At 38.6% G+C, this 23164-nt stretch overlaps 1 protein-coding gene across 2 annotated transcripts in view; it reads left to right on the forward strand.

Moving 5' to 3' along the window:
- Positions 1–22830, forward strand: part of UXS1 (UDP-glucuronate decarboxylase 1) — a 146768-nt gene extending 123938 nt beyond the window's left edge. For both annotated transcript variants that reach the window (XM_036757720.1, XM_036757721.1), the window contains exons 11-15: positions 3102–3145; positions 12903–12963; positions 14887–14944; positions 18920–19023; positions 21956–22830. In XM_036757720.1, the coding sequence (XP_036613615.1) occupies positions 3102–3145; positions 12903–12963; positions 14887–14944; positions 18920–19023; positions 21956–22087 (399 nt within the window). In that variant the 3' untranslated portion in view covers positions 22088–22830. The remainder of the gene's footprint in view (positions 1–3101; positions 3146–12902; positions 12964–14886; positions 14945–18919; positions 19024–21955) is intronic.
- Positions 22831–23164: the final 334 nt, after the last annotated feature.

Here is a 23164-nt window from a genome sequence, read left to right on the forward strand (position 1 = left end):
TTAGTAACTCTTCGAGCTTGTATTTATGCATCTGTGCTACTTCCTTTGGATCTCACAATGACATTGTAGCATCAGTCGTCTAAGCACTGATCCTCATTTGCCATCCTCATTTTATAGATTATGGAATTAGGGCTGAGGGAGTTAGTAACTTGCCCAGAGTCACACAAGTATTGTCAGAGCTGGTATTCAGCACTAGTTTTCCAGCTCCAAGTCCTTACTTGTCCCATCCTGTTCTGTAGGGTGTAGATTTTTGAGTGTTCAGTTGTGTCCCAACTCTTCATGACCCTGTGGACTATACTGTCTATGGGGTTTTCTTAACAAAGATAACAGAGTGGTTTGCCATTTTCTTCTCCAATGGATTAAGGCAAACAGAGGTTAAATAATTTGCCCAGGGTCATACAGCTAGCAAGTGTCTGAAGCCAGATTTGAACTCAAGTCTTCCTGACTCCAGGCCCAGCACCGTCTTCACTGAGCCACTTAGCTGCCTCCTATGGGCTCTTAGGTAGACCACAAGGGCCAAAAGGAAACTCAAATAGGTATTACCAACTGTTTTCCAAAGTGAAACTCCCAAGAATATATAAAATATTTTTTAAATGTTGGGATGCATGATATTATGGAGGGAACACTGGACTGAGAGCTAAAGAAGCCTGGGTTGGAATCAAGGCTCTCTGCTGCTCACTTTCTGTGTGATCTTAGGAAATTAATTCACTTTGTTCCTTGGCTGAAGAAGGAGAACGTTGGGTTGGAACAGTTCTTTACCTGTCTTTATATCGTAGATCCCTTTGGCCATCTGAAGCCTATGTTTTTAAATGCATAAAATAAAATTCTTAAGATTATAAAGGAAATTGATTATATTGAAATGTAGTTATAAAAACAAGTTGATGGACCCAGATTAGGAATCCCTACATTAGATCATTTCTCCTACTCCTTCCAACCCTCACATTTTTTGATCCAGCATGCAGCTTATTCTAAACCACTCAGCCCCACCAGCTAGCCTTGAGCTCCCTAGAAATTTGGGTGGTAGAGTGAGTGTACCTGTGGCAGCTGGCTATCCCTTCAGAGCTAATGACTGGGGAACAAGGGAGGCTATACCTTGTGGTCGTGGTACTACTAGGAGGCCCTACTACTGTGCGTCTGACAATATTGCTGCTGTGGTTGAGAGAGGAGCTGGTCCCACAGACAATCTTTATTAATAGCCTTCTACTCCCCACCAAAAAACAGAAAGCAAAACCTTTTCAAAGTTGGCCTGAAATATGCTTCCCTCTAAGAATCCTTTAGATCCTTCTGTCCAGTCCAGTGTTCTCTTCACAATATCACACATCCCACATTTAAAGAATATTTAATATATTCTTGGGAATTTCACTTTTGAAAAACAGTTGGTAATACCTTCTTGAGTTTCCTTTTAGCCCTTATGGTGTACCTAAGAGTCTATTGGCCACAGCCAAAGATGGAAAACAGTTGCAAGAAACCTTAACATTGATCTTGCTTTTAAAAAAAAATGTGTATTTCAGGAATATAGCATACATGTATTTAAAACATTTATTTTCTATTAGCAAACATGTACTTTCTCTCCCTCCCTTCCACTCTAACCCTCATGAAAAAAGAAATCTTTCTAACAAATAAAATGCAGATATTTGGCAGAGAAAGTGATTTATCATCATAATACTACTCTACCAAGATGATACCTGTCCCTTCCATTTGAAGACATTTATTTATTTACCATAAAGAAGGCCATGTGGTACAACGGAAAGAGAGCTAATCTCAAGTCTAGAAAAGCTGGGTTCATATCTCCAATGAATACTGATTATATGACCCCTGGCATTTATTAAGTACCTACTATGTGCGAGGTCCTGGGCTAAGTGCTTTTACAGATGTTTCTTCATTTCATCCTCCCTTGCTACAAGCAGTTTTCTAAGATAGTAAATTAGAGAATAGTTGCTGATCTGAGGGTTTCCCTTTACCAATGAAATCACAAATCTGAACCAAAAAAAAAAATTAAGCTGCTACATCATCTCTTGCCCCGATTTTTTCCCCCTTGAGGTTAAATGAACCATTTCATTTAGCTTTTCTTCCTGCTCTATATTCCCAAAATTTCATAAAATGAGTGTTTGAGGGCTTACCTACTATATGCAAACCACCTATGCTAACACATTCCCCTTCTACAGTTTTACTTAAAAAAAAATATTTTAAAGAATTTATGGGCATTTGCAGTAAGAATTTTCTGATCCCCAATATCCTTCTCACTCAAGACTGAAGTATAAGGAAGCAATCATAACCCAATCCAGAAATGGCAAGTGTTGGCTGTCTGGTCTCTATAGTCTTGGCTAGTTATGCCCTAACCGCTTAAAAATAGAGTGCTAAATGTCAGTGCTAGAAAAGGTAATTAAAATAAGAGGACTGGAAAGTTCACACCATTTCATCGGGGAGCCAAGAATGTAATGACCCAGTTTCTCAGCAGTATATAATAATATTCTCAGGTACAAAACATTCTGTGTGGGCCATCAAAAAGAGTACCACCCTGAGGACAGTTCTTAGGGCTGTTTTTTGGGCTGCCTTTGCTAATTACCAGTCAACAGGAGAGAAAGCATGGCATAGTCGATTTGGGTACTGGACTTGGAATTAGGAAGACCTTGGTTCAAATTTCACTTTGTAAAGCATTAGGTAAATGTGAATTAATATTAGCTGCAGTCCTTTTGTCATGGGAGAAAATAATAGAGAAAAACTTTGGTTGAGAGTAAAGAAATCACATCACCAACACTTAGGTGTATTCATTTCAAGTTTAACTTGTGTTCTTTAGAATTTGATCCTCTCTGTTCCTTCTGGAGTGATTTAGGGGTGTATTGGAGCCAAGGCAATTGTTAAATTTTCAGGGCAAGCATTTGTACCTCTAAAATAGATAAAAGCTATAAAACAAGGCTTGACTTACTGTTTTGTGGATTACCTAGACTTAAGGAGGTAAGAAAATGTTAATGAACATTGAACTCAAAGCCTAAGATTGCATACTTTTTTGTTTTGTTTTGGTAGAGCTGGTTGTTAAACATTTACCAGCCCACCCCTGTGCACCATTATGTTCCAAACAAGCTTTCTATTTCTTTTCCCAGGTATACGGTTCTGGGTCTCAGACTCGAGCATTCCAGTATGTCAGGTAAGAGCATATTTGTTTTTTGTTACATGTAATTAATTTGAAGGGTCTGTTATCCAGTACTGGTGTTTGGAGACAGATAAGATGGGGTCCTGAGGAATCTGCATCTTCACTTTGTAAAGTTCTAAGATACACTAGGAAAAGAGGCAGTTTAAAAGATCCATTTCCCATTTTAAAATAAATTCAGATTTTTAAGATTTTTTTTAAAATTGAAAACCTCTATAGATCTTGTCTTTCAAATTAAATCACACTAAATCCAAGTTTTGTGTTTCTCTGTTAGTAATTAACCCACTTTCCCTAGGTTTTTCTCCTAATCCATGCTGCCATCTAGTGTTCCTTAGTTGCATTTGTCAAGTACTAGGTATGACTTTTAATCAGTGTAACTTCTGGCCTTGGCTTTAATGATAAAGGTTTGTTGAATGTCAACAACAACAACCTTGTTGAATGCAGCATATCAACAAATGCTGTGCGTATTATGTCATCCTTTGGACAAGACTTCCTTGGTTTGGATGAGGTAGCCACAAAAACTCTGTAAATTTGACGTTAAATTCGTTATATTTGCAGAACTTGGGCAAATGTTTTTAACCTCTGAAGACCTTATTGTTTGGATTGAAAAATAGTTACATACCTACTTCTGTCTTCAAAAAGCTGCATTTTTCAATGGTTTTTGTGTCTCTGATAAAAAGATACCAACAAAATAGCGTGTGAAAATGGTCACTGAGTATCGTTTATTACTTATAGCAAATAGCCACTATTAAAGTTTTTAAGATCCTAGATTGATTAAAAAAAAACCCACTTATAACTTTAGATATTACATTTTCCCCCTTTGAGTGTACAACAGGATCTTGTAAGTCCCATGTAACCCAAGATTACTAATAAAAATAAACTTTATTATCATTTTTAATCTAAAATAAATCAAAGTGTTTTGCTGTTCATATAAATAATTGTCTCTTTGCCCTTTCCTATGCAGAGAAAAATCAGAAAGTAGATATAGCCAAAGGGTTCTGATTTTCGTTGCCCTATTACCAAAGAATATAAGGTGAACAGAATTCTTAGGAATTATTTAAATAAACAATTTAGTGTACTTGTTTCTTCTTTGCTTCTGGGAAGTCTTTTGCCATTATTCCTAACAAGCATACACAGATTTTCCACCTTGTCAGAAAAATAACTTAGGAGTTTCATAGATCATAACATTGTTTATGTTAAATGACCCTCTTAGCATGTCTCCCCAGAGTTGCTCTTAAACTTATGAATCCTTGGTGTATTGTAGAAGTTCCATCAAAGATTAGCTTTTCATCACTTCCATGTTTTTAGTCTTCCATTTTTCCTTTTCTCTTCCTTCCAATCAACTCTTACATTTTCCTAGGAAACCTTACAGAATTTGGGCACACCAAACTTTTATGAAACATCTAAATGAATGTCTCTCAATCTTCCCTCACTTTGATCTTATGTTGGATACCAATGGAGCTTTGTAACCCAAAGGCCTAAGGAGAATGCCTTTCAAAAGAAAATAGGTTTCTATATATTTATTTTGGAGATTTTAAACAAAAAAAATTAAAGTGGGTAAAAATCTTCATCACAAAAAATATAGAGACCCAGACCTGTGTTTTCATCAAAGTAAGGAACTGCATCAGTACAACAGCAACTCAATCTATAACTTATATAGTTTTAGAGTTTTCTGGGGCACTGAGAAATTAAGTGTCTCGTCCAGGGTAACCTACTTAGTATGTACTGAATCCAGGTATCCCTAACCCTATGGCTAGATTTCTAGCAATTCATATCTTAGTAGATGATTAGATAGATAGACACATACATATATACACACTCCTTCATATATAATTATTTTCTGTCTTAGCTCATAATAATTTTTAAATTATATTGAGCTCAAAGAAAATCTAACAAATTCCATTAATTTTTAAATTTTGTTTCTACAAAATCCTGTGGATTCTGTGATGCTGCAGTTTGCTGATGGTATTTGGTAATTCACTGCATGACAAGACACAGTGTCAGTCATGGTGCAGAAATGACCTTTTAGGCCACTGACACAATACTTCCAGACTTCCTCTCTCTTTTGGTCCCAGCACCCTCTTCCCTCTACAAGCTCTGTAAGAATACAGGCAGCCCAGCAATGACAATCAGTAGCATAATGGAGAGAATACTGGAACAAGCTCTAATTGTTAGCCATATGACCATGAGCAAGTCTTTTAACCCTTTTCTTTGTTTTTGGGGGGCAGAGCAATTGGGCTTAAGTGACTTGCCCAAGGTCACACAGCTAGTACATTTGTCAAGTATCTGAGGCCTGATTTGAACTCAGTACCTCCTGACTCCAGGGCCAGTGCTCTACTCACTGCGCCACCTAGCTGCTCAACCCTTTTCTAATAGTTTAATAAAATCATAGGATTTTAAATCTTAGAGATCATCTTGAATCCCACAATCTCAGAGTTGGAATGGACTTGGGATGTCATTTATTTAGAGTCAGGATGACCCGGGTTCAAATCCTACTGCTGACATTTAACTAGCTTTAAGTCACTTAATCTCTATAAACCTTGGTTTCCTCATCTATAAAATGGGGGGGGGAAATTACCTGTAGCACATACTTAAAGGTTTTCTTGTGGCTCAAATGTGGCTTTCCAACTTTATAGCTTTATATAAATTTCCATCATCATGATAGTGATTTAAGGATCCCTTCCATAATAGCCCTGTAAAAGTAGTCATATACTTGAAGAAATTAGTCCGTTCAGTTTTTGGTTGGCTATATGCATAATGGGCAAGACCATTCCTCCAAACTAACTATTTTATGTTATATACCTTCATATAAAATATATTTTCACAAGTTACACTCTCCCCTATGTATGAAAATTTCTCTAGTCAATAGGCTATGCCCTCTTAAAAGATTTTCCAGTAATTTTATAGCCATGACTATCATAGGATCATCTTCCGAATTTGACCAATGAAGAAACTAAGGCCCAGGGAAGTTAATTGTCTTGGCAAAGGTAGTCAGAAGCAGAATTTGAACCTAGGTTCCCTTCTCCCCACCTCCTCAAGGCAAAACTGTTAATTGGATAGACTTAACCTTTACTCTCTCCAGTGGTCCCTTTTCCCCAGAAGTGAATTTGTACTTTATATTCTCAACGAGTATCCGGAGTACTCAGAATCAGGTCCTGGCTGAAAGTTCAGGGAGAATTCTGAGACTGGGGAACCACCCCCTCACCCACATACATAAATGATCTGTGACCTACACTCTTGGAGTTCACGTGGCAAAGGGATAAGAGCTCCAGGTTACTGGAAGTCCTCTCCCATCCCACCCCACTTTACAAGGTGCTCAAGATGTTCCCCTCCTTGGCTGGGACTTGAGGAAAGCAGGTTTACGTAATGTCGAGGCCATCATAGTGACAAGGAAAAGTTGGTTACAAGTATAACTTAGTGCCATTCCTACACTACTTTCTCTTAGGCTAATAGGCTTGCAGATAGAGAATTCTAAGAGACCTTAGAGGCCATTGGGTCTATCCCTTTCCATTTTGCAGATGAGGAAACTGAGGACTAGCGGAGTGAAAGTGACTTATGTAAGGTCGTACAGCTAGCATAAGTATCTGGGGAAGATTCAAACTCAGGTCTTCTGGATTCCTAAGTACAAAAGAATGACCTCAGCATTCTAGGAAGGGAAAAGACCTGTCTACCAGGCCTTTCCAATTTGGGAAATTCTGGAAGTCATTCCTTATTCTTGAGCTGTTTCAACAATCTGGCTAGCAGCTGCTGTGGGGGATGTAAAACCAACAACAACCAGCTCACAGAAGGCTGCAAGTCCAGGTTCTTTTGATCTGCTTTACTAAGGAAAGCAACGTTAAGGGGTTAACAAGCTTACTTTAATTTAGCGTACAAATATCATTCACTTAGTTCAGGGGAAAAAGCCAGCACCCTGAACTTCAGAGCAAATACCAACAAATTACAAACATCAACAGACAGACCAAATACAATTCAGTTACCAACATCTGAATTCAGCCAGGGAGCTCATTACAAGGGCTGCCCCAGAGTCATGCACACCACTACTGCTGTGGGTCAGAGCTCTGGAAAAAGAGAAAGCCAACCTCTGGTTTTATATCTTTTTCAGGGTCAAGGATGAGTCACACATTCAACTCACCCATGTGAGCTAAAATCATCACAAAAATGAGATTTAAACCCACATGATCTAAAAGCCTCTGACGTCACAAACATATCGCTCAAACCCATGTAAACTAGGCTTTCCCTTGAGGCAAAGAGGTTGTCAAGGACTCCTAATCTAATCAAGGAAATAAAGGCCAAACTCTTCAAGGGCACTTGGTTGAATTAAGTGCTAAGAGCCCATTTTGATTGCCAATACATGAGCCTCAGCTAAGAGATTGTTTTTTGGGTTTGTTTTTTTGTTTTTGTTTTTGTTTTTTGGAGGAGGGAGGAAAGGCATTCGGGGTTAAGTGACTTGCCCAAGGTCATACAGCTAGTAAGTGTCAAGTGTCTGAGGCCGGATTTGAACTCAGGTCCTCCTGACTGCAGGGTTGGTGTGCTATTCAGTGCACCACCTGGCTGCCCCTTTTTCTACTTCTTTTTTTAAGAGACTGTTTTTAAAAATTTGTTTTAATAATATAATTGGAACAGCCCAAGACACATATAAAGTAGAGTGAGTGGTAAAAGGACTCTGGTAGTAGTAATACTACTGTTTAGTACTGTTGAAGTATTATGAAATACTGTTTAGTACTTCATAGGTTTGGAGATAAATATTGAAGTAGGAAATTCATCACTTTCACCCATTTTATTTCCCCTCATCCCACCTTTTTCAGACATCCTCATCAAATCAAAGTCTAATGATACTAACTAACATTTATGTAATGCGTTATGATAAAGGTGCTTCAGATAGGTGGTACAAGTATTACTTCCATTTCACATATTAAGAAAATTGAATACCAAAGAGTTGAACTAATCCTGGCCATGGATAGCTAAGTGGTACAGTGGATAGAGTGCCTGGCCTGGAGTCAGGGAGACTCATCTTCCTGAATTCAAATCTGGCCTCAGATACTTAACAGCTCTGTGACCTTGCGCAAGTCACTTAACACTGCTTCAGTTCCTCATCTGTAGAGTGAGTTGGAGAAGGAAATAGTAAACTGCTCTAGTGTCCTTGCCAAGAAAAGCCCAAATGGGATCACAAAAAGTTGGAAATGACCGAAATGAGTGAACAGTAACAACAAAGGTCATGGAGCTACTTGGTGGCAGCTCCAGAACAATACCCCAAATCTTCTGATTCCAGTGCCATTTTTCTTTTCAGTAGAACAGCTCTTAAATCATTTTGATGCCGTCATCTCTTAAAACCATGCCAACAAACCAAGATCTTCTTAGTTTACCCTCTTTATATTCAGTGGCATTCTATTTACATTTTTCACCTGGTATGTTTGACATTTTAAGTCTTCACAACATTGAATCAATTGGTAGAAGAAGAGAGTCTTTTTTATTTTTAAAGAAATAGTTTTCTTTCTTTGATTTCATCTAACTGCCAATGTAAAAGTATGACTCCTGAGTGAATGAAGAAATTCTGGTGTTGCCTCATTTTACAATTTACAAATGCTTTTGTCACAAAAACCCGTTCTGTATAATACCCATTTTACAAAAGAGTTTTAAAAACCTAGGCTCAAGATTGAGTTTTGCCCATGTTCACATGACAGTGACGGTGATAATATTCATGAGCGTATAGAAGATGAGCTTTACATATTCAGTGTGTTAAGTTTTGCTATTTCTACTTTCCCAGAATCTCTTGACTCCTTCCCCTCCTCACATAGTGGTCACCCTGCTGCACCCTCATGACCCATCCTGTTGCAGTAGCCTGCTAGTTGATCTCTGTGCCTCAAGTCTTTCACCACTCCAATTCACTCTCTAGTCAACTGCCAAAGTAATTTTCGTAAAGCACCCATCTGATGATGTCAATTCCTACACCTCTCTACCTCCTGTAATTGCTGTTCTTCATACAGGACCCTATCCCCCAGGCTTGAAATGCTCTTAGTCCTCACCTCCACATTCTTGCTTTTCTGGCCTCATTCAAGACTCTGCTTAAATCCCACCTATTGAAAGAAGCCCTTCCCCATCCCCACCACTGCTAGATCAACTCGCATTTATTCTAGACCTGTCTTGTATATATACATAGTATTTTTGCATGTTGTCTCCCCCTTATTAGAATGTGAGCTTCTTGAAAAGACCATGTTTTGTTTTATTTGTTACCTTTTTTTTCCTGATCTCTAGTGTTTAGCACAGTGACTGACATATGGTCAAGTGCTGATTGAATACTTACATTTATTCAATTACAAAAAGGAATCATACTACCTACCTGCCCACTGAAATTGAAGGACAGTCATATGGTAGTTAACTTTCCTAGGACTATTGCTATTGGAACTCAGTTGAATATAAGATAAGGAGAATGGTGGTGATCATGATAATAACGACTATGGAGAAGGACAGTGTGAACCATAGCTGATAGAGAGCTAGCCTTGGGGCAGGGTGAGCTGGGTTTAGGTCCTATCTCTAGCACAGATTGGCTGTGTGACCCTGGGAAAGTCACTTAATCTCTAAGTTGATGATTTGCAGGGCAGTGGTGGATCTGCATTGGTGAAGGGAGTTTCCTCATCAGGAATTAGCTATATTGTGAAATCATAGATCAAATCCAAAAGATGATGATAGTGATAACTGACATTTATGGAAAAAATTTTATTTTTATAAAGATAACAACTGACATTTATATAACTGACATTTACATCCTTTATCATTGACTCCTAACTACAAGCTTGTTAAGGTGGAATTGCAGATATGTTATCCATATTTTACACATAAATAAACTAAAGCTCAGAAAGGTGGACTTGGACATCATCTTATAGGAACTGAGGTTAAAGGAGCAGGATTCAAAATTCATGGTCCAGTGTTCTTTCCACTATAACATACTGCCTCTAGCCAAAATAGTAAAGTATGCCACTCCTTTTCAGGTTACTCTATCTTGAGTTTGCCTTTCTGTTTTAATATAGTTTTTATACATATATACACACATACATACATACATAGTTATATATATTTATAGTTTTAGTATAGTTCAATATAGTTTTACAGTATATTATAGATATAAATATTTAGTTTTAGGGGATTATACTTACAATAAATAAATAAATGAATAACTCAAGTAAGCAAATAAGTAAGAGTTTTAAATGTCACCCCCCCCAGGATAGGGCTCATCCAGTGTAATAATAACAGATGAAATTTATATAGCGTTTTAAAACTTATAAAGCCCTTTACATATGTTCTCCTTTAAGTCTCACACCAAGCCTCTAAAATAAATACTTACAGGTATTATTATCCCATTTGGTAGCTAAGTAAACTGAGGCTTAGAGACATTAAGTAGCTTCCACATAGTCTGTCACCATCACACAGGTAATAAGTGTCAGAGATGAGATTCCAACCTAAGCCTTTGTGGCTTCAAATCCATTGCTTTCTCTCTCCTAGGCCAACTTGCCTCTTAAAATGATAATAACTAATATTTTTATATAGCACTTTAACATTTGCACAGTGCCCTACCTATATCATCCCTTTGGGTCTTCACAATAACTTTTTTCAGTAGGTACTGTGGATACCCATTTTACACATGAAACCTATGTGAGACCCTTGCTCAGGGTCACAACAGATCAGAAATGGTATTTGAACCTCTCTTAACCTTTGTCTCGTCCTCATTCCAAGTCCATTTTGCTTTGTATTTTGCCAAGCCTCATCTTTTAGAAGTCTTTATATTTCAGGGCATTCTCTTCTTTGGAGGGATCTAGCTTCATAATTTTATCAGTATAGGGCACTTCCGGGAAGGAAACTCCTTCCAATGAAGATCAGAAAATTTCTTTTAACTTAGAGGTATAGAGAGTTTTCTTTAACTTACAGCTATAGAGACTTGAGAAGGTTAAGTGACTTTCCTGGGGCTACCTAGCTAGCAAATGTCAGAGAAATGACTTAAATCTAAGTCTTTATGCATTTAGGCCTACCCTCTATCAACCATACCATCCATCCATCTCACATTTTATATTACAATTAGGACTGGCTATGTTTATTACAAGAGAAGAAACTATATAGAAACTGAGAAAACCTCTAACCAACAGTCTGTCGTTCTCACAGTTTGCTGTTTCTGACTTTTGGGAATGATGTTACCTAGTCATTATAATGCAAAATTAACTTGTTTTCCAAAGATGTGTCATCTAAGTAAGGGATATCTAATAATCCAAATGATCATTACCATTGACATTTTACCATTGCTGTGGATGATATTGTCATGATCGGGTTATGTCCTCATATACATTAAAGCCATGTTATTTTTAAAAAAAAGTCACTTTGTCAAAATGACACTTGATATAGAACTTTAGGTTAAATATAAGGGCGATCTGTGCAGGGTTGACCTTAAAAGTTGCCAGTTTATGTTCTAAATGATCTGTCATTCAAAGCATGGTGACCAGAATCCTGTTAGCTTTATTATTTGATAATAACTTGAATAGCTTTCCGTCTCTCCCCCACTCCCCCTCCAGTTTCAGGCTGATTACAATAGATAGTATTGAATGGCAGCTTTTAATGTCTGAAACTGTGAATCTTTTCAGGCCACTTTGCCATAAGAAAACACATCCATTACAAAGAATGTTATGATGGTACCATGATGCAAATGATTCACTGCCATAGTGATGAAGTGACTTTTTTTGGTCAGTTTCTCTACAATAGAGAAATAATCAAATGGCTGGCAATTATTGGCATGAGTGCTTGATTTGTGAGAAAAGAATGATTTGATTATGTTAATGTAAATATGCCCATTGGTTGTAAATGGAAAATTGAAAAGCTTGCCAAAATAGCCCCAAAAGAGGTTCCTTTGTTTAAGAGAAAAAAAGCAAGACTGTCGATAATTGTCTTTTGCTTTATACAATTACTTTATTTAAAGAAAAAAAAACCTGTAACATGTCCCATAATGCCCTGCTCTTCAGTGGTAACAATGCACAGAGGAGGATTGAAATATTTTAAAATTTGCGTCAGTCAAACCTCCCATGCAGAACTGAGAGCTTTCTCTAGGGATATGCTGTCTCTCAAATAGGAATAGGGGACATGTCTTTGTGTAGCACTGAGGTGTCATTTTTACAGAGTAACTTTTTTTTAACAGAGCCACACTTTAAAGCTTCTGAAAATAAGAACCAAATCTTGGTAAGCGGAAATTTGCTTACTTCTCTTCACTTTTCATGGACCAGTCAATCACAATCCATCTGAAACATTTGCAGTTTTCTGACCTTTTTGTGTGGATGTCTGAGATTGTTGGTTGGGGAGAGGGAGGAGGCTGGAGTGTTGGAGAACAAGACATAATCATATTTCAATGACCAGGATTATTTGATTTGTCTTTGTAACATGCCAGTGTGGGGACCTCCATGCTTTGCACAATTTTTTCATCTCAGCAGGCTTTTATTTATTAATAACATTCATCTGGGTAAAAAAAATGATCATCAGTGTCCATGGGAGCCAGATGGCTGGGGACACATCAGACATGGACTATAGGGACTTGTTCGTGTGAACATCCATCTTAATTGCAAGATTTGGTTTGGTTTTTTTGTTTTTTTTACATTCTTCATTTTCCAATTTATTTTCTTTTATGGAAGGGAGGGATTGAGGAATTGTTTTTAAACTTGTAAAGTGTATTCAACCATCATTTATTTTGAGGAAAAAGACAATGTGGCCTTTCCTTCTTTTGCAGTGATCTAGTAAATGGACTTGTGGCCTTAATGAATAGCAATGTTAGTAGTCCTGTCAACTTGGTAAGTCCTTCTTCCCATTAGTTAACAGAAGTATGAATTTCTGGCAGAGGTCCTTTAAGCTCTTGAGTTGTAGTGTCGACCTTTTCTATCAAAAAATCTGTTGGGACCTAAATGGTTTTTGGTTGGTGAAGATGCATTGAGTAAGAAAGTTTTACAAGCAAAGAATTTCTGCAAAGATGTTTTACAAAAAACCAGAATGAAGAAACCTAGAACTCCTAAGTGAGATAACCTAGACCTATTCAATTTGTGCAGCAACATGCATAATCAGTCACTATTAATAAAAGCTTTTTGATAATACTTGTAATTTATGGAAATTACATGGATAAATTTGTGTGTCCCTGGTTTAGTGCATGAATGTCCCTTGTGTAAATATCCCTGAGTGGTAACATGGAAGAGGGAGCTTTTGCAAAGAGAATATCTCACTGGTGAGAGTGGTTATAATATAATTGTGAAAACAGCCTTCTTGCCACCTGTAAAGCTTCTGTGTTCAGTAAAAAAAAACATTGGCTGAGGAATCAGAAGACATGGGTTCAGATGCCAACTCTGATACTTGCTACCTGTGTGATTTTGGGCAAGTCATTTAGTTTGCTGGGACTTCAGTTTCCTTAGGGCAGTTAGGTGGTGCAGTAGATAGAATATTATGCCTGGAGTCAGGAAGACTCATCTTCCTGGGTTCAAATCTGTCCTCAGATACTTATTAGCTGTGTGACCCTGGGCAAGTCACTTAACTCCGTTTGCCTCATTTTCCTCATCTGTAAAATGAGCTGGAGAAGGAAATGGCAAACCACTCCAGCATCTTTGCCAAGAAAATCGCAAATGGGGTCACAAAGAGTCAGAAACTACTGGACAATAACAACAGCTTCCTCCTATGCAAAGTAAAAGGGTTGGACTAGCTGCTCTGTTGAGATCCTTTCCAAGTGAACATCTATGATCCTATGAAAGCCTGTTTTCTCTATGATCCTTGGGCATTTTTAATTATTATCAAAGTAAGGCCATAAGATGCAGTTAAAATTCATCAAAATACCCTTCAGAAATATCAGAAATTACTAGAGATATATGGAACTTAAAAGTTTATTTTCTCAGATTTAAAAAAAAATCAAAAAATTCAGCTTGCCACCTTATATTTAGAGATTCCATTTTAAAGCAGTTAATGAAAGTGGACATGATTTTTCTTATCTTTTCATTATTAGATACAAAGTCTGTTTGGGTTTGGTTTATTTTTTTTTTGGAAGGATTCTAGTTATCAAATAAATCTCCACATCTTGTATCAGCGTAGATTTCTGATTCTCTTTTATGTGGACTTCTATATCCAGTGTGTTTGACATTAGATATTATCTGATTTAAGCAGTAGGTTTTGCTTGTCTCTAGTATTTATGTCCCTGCCCTCATTTAGGGGCTATTAGCCCATCAGAATTACTTTTTATAGCAAAGGAGAAAGGAAAGGAATAAGCATTTATTAGTGCCTACAGCATACCAAACAATTTGACCCTCACAACAAATCTGGGAGTTAGGTGCTATTGTTACCTTTATCATACGGTTGTGGAAACTGAGGCAGACAGGTTAAATGACTTGTTTGCAGTCCCAGTAAGTGACCAGTAAGCGTCTGAGACTGCACTTGAACTCAGGACTTTCCGACTTCAGGCTCAGCACTGTCTCTATAAGCCATCTATATACAGTGGTAGCTGCTACTATCATACTTGGAAGGTGTGGTAAATAGATACAATGTATCATCTTGCCAGATTCAGTAAACATGATTTTGATGTGTTAACATCCCTGAATGAAAATTGCAATGGTGGTGAAATTAACATATGTATATCCTAGAAAGCCTGTTGCCTTCTTCTGTCAGTGAGCCTATAAACATCTTACAGAAGATTAATGTGATTGCTTAATTACTCTCATAACCAGTAACCATTTCTTCCTTAGGGGAACCCAGAAGAACACACAATTCTAGAATTTGCTCAGTTAATTAAAAACCTTGTTGGTAAGTAGGATAAGTCATTTCACGGGTGAACTTCAGCATGAATGTTTCCTATCAGTGGTTAATTCCTTGATTAGTAAATGTGTAATTAATATAAGCTAATTGAATTGGATAAAAGCAGCGCTTTTATCAGAGACGTTTGTCTTCTGATGCTCTAATTAAATAACAGCAGGAGAGAGGGTGTCTTTGGTTTTGTTTGGGATTGTAATTGTAGGCTTGTTCCTGTGATAGATCTTTTTTGTTCCCCAAAGGTAGGTCATTCTGTGTAGGTGAAAATGATTTGTTCCAGGAGCCTTTGCTGGGTGAGAATGGAATTTCAGAGGGTGAAGGAGAGTCGCATAAATTGTGTATTGTTTGGTGTAGAACATATCACCCAATTCTAAGTACTATTTACAATTCTGACCAGCTTTACTGTGAAACTGTAAGAGTCAACATAGAAATCAGGGCAGGAGATAATAAGCCAGCCAATTGCACCACATGGTGACCCAGAGCTTTGTCTGATTCCAGACTTAGTTTGGGCCCAAGCAATCTCTCTCCTGTAAACATAAGTTTAGTCCCAACCCTGAGTAATCCTTCTCTGAGAACCCATCACTGGAATCTCTGGAATTTTTTTCCCAGCCCTGTACACATATGTATAGGGAGACTAAAGATTTATGTTGGACAGAATATGGCGCTGAAGTAATTAGGCTTTGCTGACATCAAAGCTTTATTTTAGAGTCACTTCTTATTAGCCACTCTTAGATATTCCTGAGGTCCTGGAGTTTAGCTGCAAATGAATTTGACTTGGAACCAGAGATAGCCAAAGACGGGCCTGCACAACATAACGGCCTGCCAAAGGATTTCTGGGGGGCCCATGAAAAATGTAGAGGATATAAAAACTAAAGATGTAACAAGTGCTTTGTCCATGCCCCACGTGACCCCCCTTCCACTAGTCACTATCGTGCCCGTCATGTAACTTGAGTAGGTTGCTACTGCATACTCTCTCCTGTTTGTCACATGACCTGTGGCAACCAGCCATCTTCAGTCTGTCTCTAGTCTTGAGAGGAGCGATTTCATGATAAAAATCTTAAGTAATAAGTGTAATTAATTGATATTAATTGAAATTTCCCCTTTTTTATATGGCTTATTTGCATAATAGTTTAATCATTAATTATACCTCTACTTGGAGAGTGCTAAAGACCCATCTGCAGCCTGAAGAAGTTTAGCTATTTTAATTTTGGCCCCTACCCACTGCCAAGTTGTGCAGGTCTGGTCTAAGTTTAAAACAAAGGTCAGTGTTGTCCACCCACCTGATCTGAATTCTTGTCTTATATGTACTTGTCAGCAGCAAGGCTTTAGAGCTTTGGTGCTGAATCTGACCTATGAAAACTTCAAATCTCCCTATGTTAACATGCAACCATTTTGGAATTTTGATTTCCAGTCTAAGGAATGCCTCTAGTGTTTTCCCTGTTGGCCAAGCTGAGGAGATGAATGGGTCCCAAGCTTAGTGGCTCAAATCGCCTGCTTCGCTCAATTCCTATGTATTCTCTGATCCCTCAGTTAACTATTCCCTCCCTCTTCTCCCCAGCATCCAGCATCCAGCAAGGAGTCTTTTTTTTAATTTAATTATCATAGGATCAAAGATTCAGAGCTAGGAGGAAACTTAGAGGCATCTAATCCGACCTCTTCATTTTACAAATAAAGAAGAGAGGTCTAGGGACATGTCCAAGGTCACATAGGTAGTAAATAGCAGAGATGGGATTTGAACCCACATCCTTTGACTCCATATTCTGGATCCTATTGACCACACTGCTCTTCTTCCTGAATCCTTACTTGAATTTTTCAGTATCAGAGTTACATAAAACAACAAAGGTTTTCACCATCAGTAAGAAAGAGGCCATTTTTAAGTATCTCTTCTCCGATACGTGAATAGATGTATATGTGTATGTATGTATGTATGTATGTATGCATGCATGTCTGACTTCTAGCAAGTCACTTAACCTCTCCGCCTCAGTTTCCTCATCTGTAAAATATGAAGTCGGACTTGGTGTCTTCTAAGGTCCCTTCTGGGTATACATCTATGATCCTATGACCCCTGGGAGTTGCCTGCATGCCACAAGGAGGCATTGGAGTTAGACTGTAGTGTGTAACAGAAATAAGTTTTATTTCCATATTTTTAAGAGGGCCAAAACTTCAGTTTCAGTATCGGGAGGGCTAGGTGAGGACATCACTCTAGCCATGAAGATAAGTACTTGCCCTACAATTTGCAGACTTAGAGAATTCCCTGAGTGGCCAAAAAGTCAAGTGACTCCCCTAGTCTCCCAAGTGACTTATCTAACTGATAGCAGTATTCATAATAACCTTCATTTAGCTTATAAGAGGTTGTTATTTAAATTACTTCCAAGCAAAGTGATGACCCTAGGGTATGCAAGTGGAACAGAATTTATGAGGCCCTATCAAAATGGAAGGTCAAGCAGCCTGGGCCTGGAGTCAGGAAGACTTGAATTTCAATCCAGCCTCAGACATTTACTAGCTGTGTGACCCTGGGCAAGTCACTGAACCCTGTCTGCCTCAGTTTCCTCATTTGCAAAATGAGCTGGAAGAGGAAATGGCAAACCACTTTAGTATCTCTGCCAAGAAGATACCAAATGGGGTCACAAAGAGTCGGATATGACTGAACAACAACAACCAAAATGGAAAAGCTTTTCATCACAGATGCTGAAAAGGTTTGAGTTTAGATTGATGGGAAATTATGTAGGAATTCTGGGTGCTGTGGGTAGAGAGAAATAGCTTAGTATAGAGGATAGACATCTGGTCTCAAAAGACTTCCATCCCTGCCTCTCACCCATGTTGGCTGGTCATTTAGTCTTTGTGCCCTTGGTAATTTTCACAGACTATAAATCACAAAATTCAGCATTAATAGAGGGAGATTCCTCCCTAGGGATTTTTCCTACACCAGTAAAATCATGTGTCTGCCAAAACTTTTTTACTCATAAACAATAATGATGATAATGATGACGATGTTGATGAGATGATAGCGAGCATGTATGTGGCGCTTAAAAGTCCACAAAATGCTTTATGCATATTCCAAGTCCAGCAGTCCATCCACAGTGCTACCTTAACCTTCCTGGTGCCCAGTTGCTTCATCTGTAAAATGGGGAAAACATCTCATGCATTGTGGGTTAAAGGGAGAGCTTTTGTATATTTTCTTGCTGTTTGTTGCTGTCGATTCAGATGTGTCTGACTCTTTGTGACCCCATTTGATGAGGAAACTGAGGCAGATAGGGTTAAGTGACTTGCCAAGGTCACATAGCTAGTAACTATCTGAGGCTGGATTGGAACTCAGGTCTTCCTGACTCCAGGCCCGGCTCTCTGGCGCTTTATCCACTGCACCAGCTAGCAGCCCTCACATATCTTAAAGCCGTATAGAAATGAGAGTTACTGTCCAGGAGGCTGTTGTCATGTAAAAATGGTGCCCTAATTTTCTTAAGCCTTGGGAGGAGGCAGGGAAAGACCCTTTCCTAATGTGGCTAACTGGTTTAAGAAAATATATTTCTGCTGATCATAGTGGTACTGTAAAACTTGCTGCTGGGAGGCTGGCCTATTGGATCGCTTGTGCGTGGGAGTTCTAAACTGAGATAGACTAAACTACTCAGTTGTCTCTACCGAGTCCTGCACCAACGTGGTGGGGGTACAGGAAAGGAGGGTGGGCTACCTAAGAAGGGGTGAAGAGTTCCAAGTCAGAAAACAGAGCAAGTCAAAGCTCCCATGTGGAGGCCCATGAGAAACCACTACTGACTACACTTACAGCCTGGATGTGATAGGGACACCCAGTCCTCCCCCCAAAAAACCTCTAATCATCTGGGCCCCCGACTCTGAGGCAGGATTCGAACTTTTGTTTAGTTTTGTTTGTTTCATTTTTAAATTGTCCCACATCACATTACAATGATTTGTTCTCTTTATATCTGTGGTTATGTTTTGGTTTTGGTCTTTAAACAGGTAGTGGTAGTGAAATTCAGTTTCTCTCAGAAGCCCAAGATGACCCACAGAGAAGAAAGCCGGATATCCAAAAGGCCAAGCTAATGCTGGGGTGGGAGCCTGTGGTAAGTGAACCTGAAGGAGAGGCGGTGTCCCCTGGAAAAATGAGTACCTCTGTTGTACATGACCTTCGCCACTCCCCTCCTTTTCTGTGTGTTCCATTCACCAATGAAGAGCCACACCAGCTGGATTCAGGCAAGGCCTGGGCAGGCAAAGGGGAAGAAGGGGTGGAGTTTTCCTCGCACCATTAAGTGACTTTTCATGCATCATTTGAAAATTGCTTTCTGTTACCAAGGAAATAACTTTAATGGCCCTGCCTGGGCCAAAAGCAATGATATGCACACGGTTGTACTTCCCCTCTGCAGACACCTTGGCCAGGGGCCTGTTTGGACCTTATAGACGCATCATGACGTTTGTTGCTGTTGCTTTCTTAGATCCACGTTTAGAGTTTCTAGTGAAGCAGAATGCCTCCATTTAACTCTGTCTGCACCCTTTCTTGGATGCATGAAAGCTTACCTGTAAGGCTGCATAACCTATTTAATATCTATGAATCAGAGAGACAGCAAATTCATAAGCCCTAGGTAGGAAAAAATTCTCATGCTTTGGGGCTTTAACTAATCTATAGAAGATAACTGCCCCTTGCTGTGAACTCCCAAGTTTGTTATTGCAGCTTGGGAGGAAGGTTGCTATCTCCTTTGGAAGCATGTAATGTTGGTAGCTTTGGGGCAAGAGGCTGGTGGCGGAGATGATGAGGGATGCCCTTGTTGTCACTCCCACTCATTGGTCTATCCTGGACCCCAGCTGCCAAGGGCACTTATGAGGGTGGGAGCCATATAGACTTTCCTCAACATATTGCAAGTAAATCCTACTCTAAAATGAATTTCAAATCCCCAAAAGCCAGTCTTTTGTTTTACTTCCATCTAACAGCTTACATTCCTGGCTGTTGTTTTTTATTTTGTTATAAGATTTTGAGTTCCAAATTTTTCTCCTCCCCTGCCCTCTAATTTCCCCAAGACAATAAGGTCTGATGTGGGTCATACATGTGCAATCATGTAAAACATATTTCCACATCAGTCATGTTATGAAAGAAGAAACAGAACAAAAGGAAAAAGAAACATGAAAAAAAGAAGTAGTAAAAATAGTACGCTCCGATCTGCATTCAGGCTCCATTTTTTCTGGATGTGGACAGTGTTTTCATCATGAGTCTTTTGGAGTTGTCTTGGCTCATTGTATTGCTGAGAAGAGCTAAGTCATTCATAGTTGATCATCACACAGTGTTGCTGTTACTTATATTTCCATTTTTAACGATTAAAGATGTGCTTTTCCTCCCTTCCCTTCTCCCATCCTTTTCCCTCTTTTCTTTTCCTTGCAAAATATCTGCATTATATGAAAACATTCTAGGATGACTTCTTACCTCACAAAAGGATTCTTTTTTCCCCGAAAGGATTTTCTCTGGGGTTTCCACATTAAATAGCAAGCTTTTCTAGTGCTTGTCATTTGATTCAGTTTACAAAAAAAAATTTTTATTTACAACACATCTATCGCATAAGAGGAAGCATGGCATAGTGGAGCGGGCTGGCCTTAGAGTAAAAATGACCCGGCTTCAGGTCCCGACGAACATTTTAGATCACTCGGCATTGTTGTGGCAAAGTTGCTTAACATCTCAGTTCCGTAATCAGCTCCTTGAGGCTAAGTGTCACAGACCAATTGCCAATCTCTGCATTTGTAGAGAGAGAATCCGTCCCCCACCAAAGTCAGAAGTTCTAGTCTCCCCCTTCCCGTGACATGAAGTAATAAATCCAGACATTACGTATTCTAAAGACTAGAGGCAAAATTAGGTATTTCTAGTTGAAGGCTGTGTAGTACAGTGGGAAGTATATTGAATATGGAGTCAAAGGACCTGTGTTCAAATCCTACTTCTGATACCCCTCTCACCTTGGGCAAGTCACTTAACATTTCTAGGCCTCAATTTTCTCATCTATAAAATGAAAGGGGGTCAGACTAGGTGATCACTAAGGTTCCTTCCCCTTCTAAATTGATGATACTGTGATTCCAGGGACCCATCCAACTGTCCAATAATTACCAGGTTCCTTTTTCTCTCAAGATTTCTTGTCTTGTAGGGATTTTGAAGGGAGCTATGCCAAAAGAACCTTTGGGGCATGTGCCACTTCCACCTTACCCTCTAGGTTCATAAGTGAAAGCTCAGCTGTTATTTAAAGCGAGCTGATAACTAACACTGAGGTTAAGATAATTTTAAGCTGTACCATTCCAGGTCGTTTTTCAGTATTCTGTCCCTTCAACCAAAAGTAGATGAAAGTAGCCCATCCAGCTTAATGTGAAACATGTACAGGTGCTTGGTACATAAAGGGGCTCACTAGCAAAATGCCGACTGTATTTTCACGTATGCTTTCCCTATCCCGTGGCCTTCTTCCAGAATCAGTTCTGGAGGTAGAAGGGAGCCTGGAGGCAATCCAGTCAAATCTCCTCGTATTCCAAACGAGGAATCTTGAGTCCTTGAAAGGTCAAATGACTTGCCCTTTTAAAAGAAAATGAGTGTCTCCCCAAGTGGCATTTTTTTCATTGTTTAATCAGGAATAGAAACTACTAGGTAGAAGCAAAAAAGAAGGAAGGAAGGAGAAAGAAAGGAAAAAAAGAAAAGTAGGTCAAGAGTTTCAGGATTTGACATTTGTTTTAGAGTAGAATTTTACTTATGATAAATAAGCAAGGATGAAATATAAAAACAAAACTGTATTGCTGCTGCTGGACTCAGCCACATTGTGAAAGCAACAAGCAAGGTATTCTGTTTTTCTTGGGTTGGCACTGGTCCTATGGCCAGTGTGTGGTGCTGTGAGCGTTCCTAGCAGACACTTCATGTTGAAAACCAGCATTTCCTGCAACAGTAAGCCCCTGAGGATAAGCACAATTATTTATTTCATTAGAAAAGAAACCCGGTATTGATGTGACCTTGTCTCTCTCTCTCTCTCTCTCTCCAAACAGGTCCCTTTGGAAGAAGGCTTAAATAAGGCAATTCACTACTTCCGTAAAGAACTTGAGTACCAAGCAAATAATCAATACATCCCCAAACCAAAACCTGCGAGGATAAAAAAAGGCCGAACACGACATAACTGAAGGAAGGATTTGCTTCTCTGGACAGGAGAATTCCCTCTTTTACATTTGACAGGATGTAATTTTTTTTCCTTTTCCTTTTTTTTTAAAAGAAAGACTTAAACAGGTGTCATGAAGAACAAACTGGAATTTCATTCTGAAGCTTGCTTTAAGGAAATGGATGTGCCTAAACCCTTCCCCAACACACACACACACACACACACACACACACACTCAAAAAAAACTGCAAATCTTGCCTTGCACTTTTTAAAATCTGTCTTTTTATGTACAAATAGAATAGAAACATCTTTGAGTATTTTCAAGTTTTTTATCTTGCTGTGAGATCCTTTGTTGTTGACTGTCACTGACAGTTTTATTTACTGGTTTCTTTGTGAAGCTGAAAAGGAAGATAAATGGAATGGCAAATGCCAATTTTATTTATAAAATATGGGTCCCATAGTCATACTATGCATAAGAGAAGAACTTAACAGTATTTTTGGGCAAGTAAAATGCTGGGATTGCGTCTGCAGGAGTATATGAGAGAATTCTGTTTGAAACCTTTATGTTTCTTTGGATTCAGAAATTTTTCAAGGTTTTAGTTTTAGTTGCTCACTTGAATTGGAGATATTTTCATTGATTATCATGGATAAGGATATTTTAAATCACTACTGTGTTGTGCTGCGTACTCTGGGAAAAATAAAAAAGTTATTGTATTATTGGTTGACAGTGGTTGAATATGCTATTTTAATAAAATATTATAACTTAAACTCATAGGCTTTTCAATTTTTAATTAAAGTGGACATCTTGTTTCTGCACAGTGCAGATAGATGGTGGAAAAAGGGAAAAATTAGTTTATGTATTTGTACAAGTCTATTGAAAAACCAAAGTTATTATATATGCTACATAATTGAGAATGATGGCCTTTGAATTATTATGTGCAGCCCAGACCAAATTTACAGAAATAATGAAGGGCATTCTGGGAAGACATTAAGCTTCTTAAAGGCTGAACTAGAGTTTTATCTTGTTCTTGTACACTCATGAGCATATTGTGCTTCATGATAGGCATATAGTTCAGTAAATTTTTATTGATAAAAGTATGGA

This window comes from Trichosurus vulpecula, chromosome 4 (genome assembly GCF_011100635.1).
Source record: "Trichosurus vulpecula isolate mTriVul1 chromosome 4, mTriVul1.pri, whole genome shotgun sequence".
Classification (NCBI taxonomy): Eukaryota; Metazoa; Chordata; class Mammalia; order Diprotodontia; family Phalangeridae; genus Trichosurus; species Trichosurus vulpecula.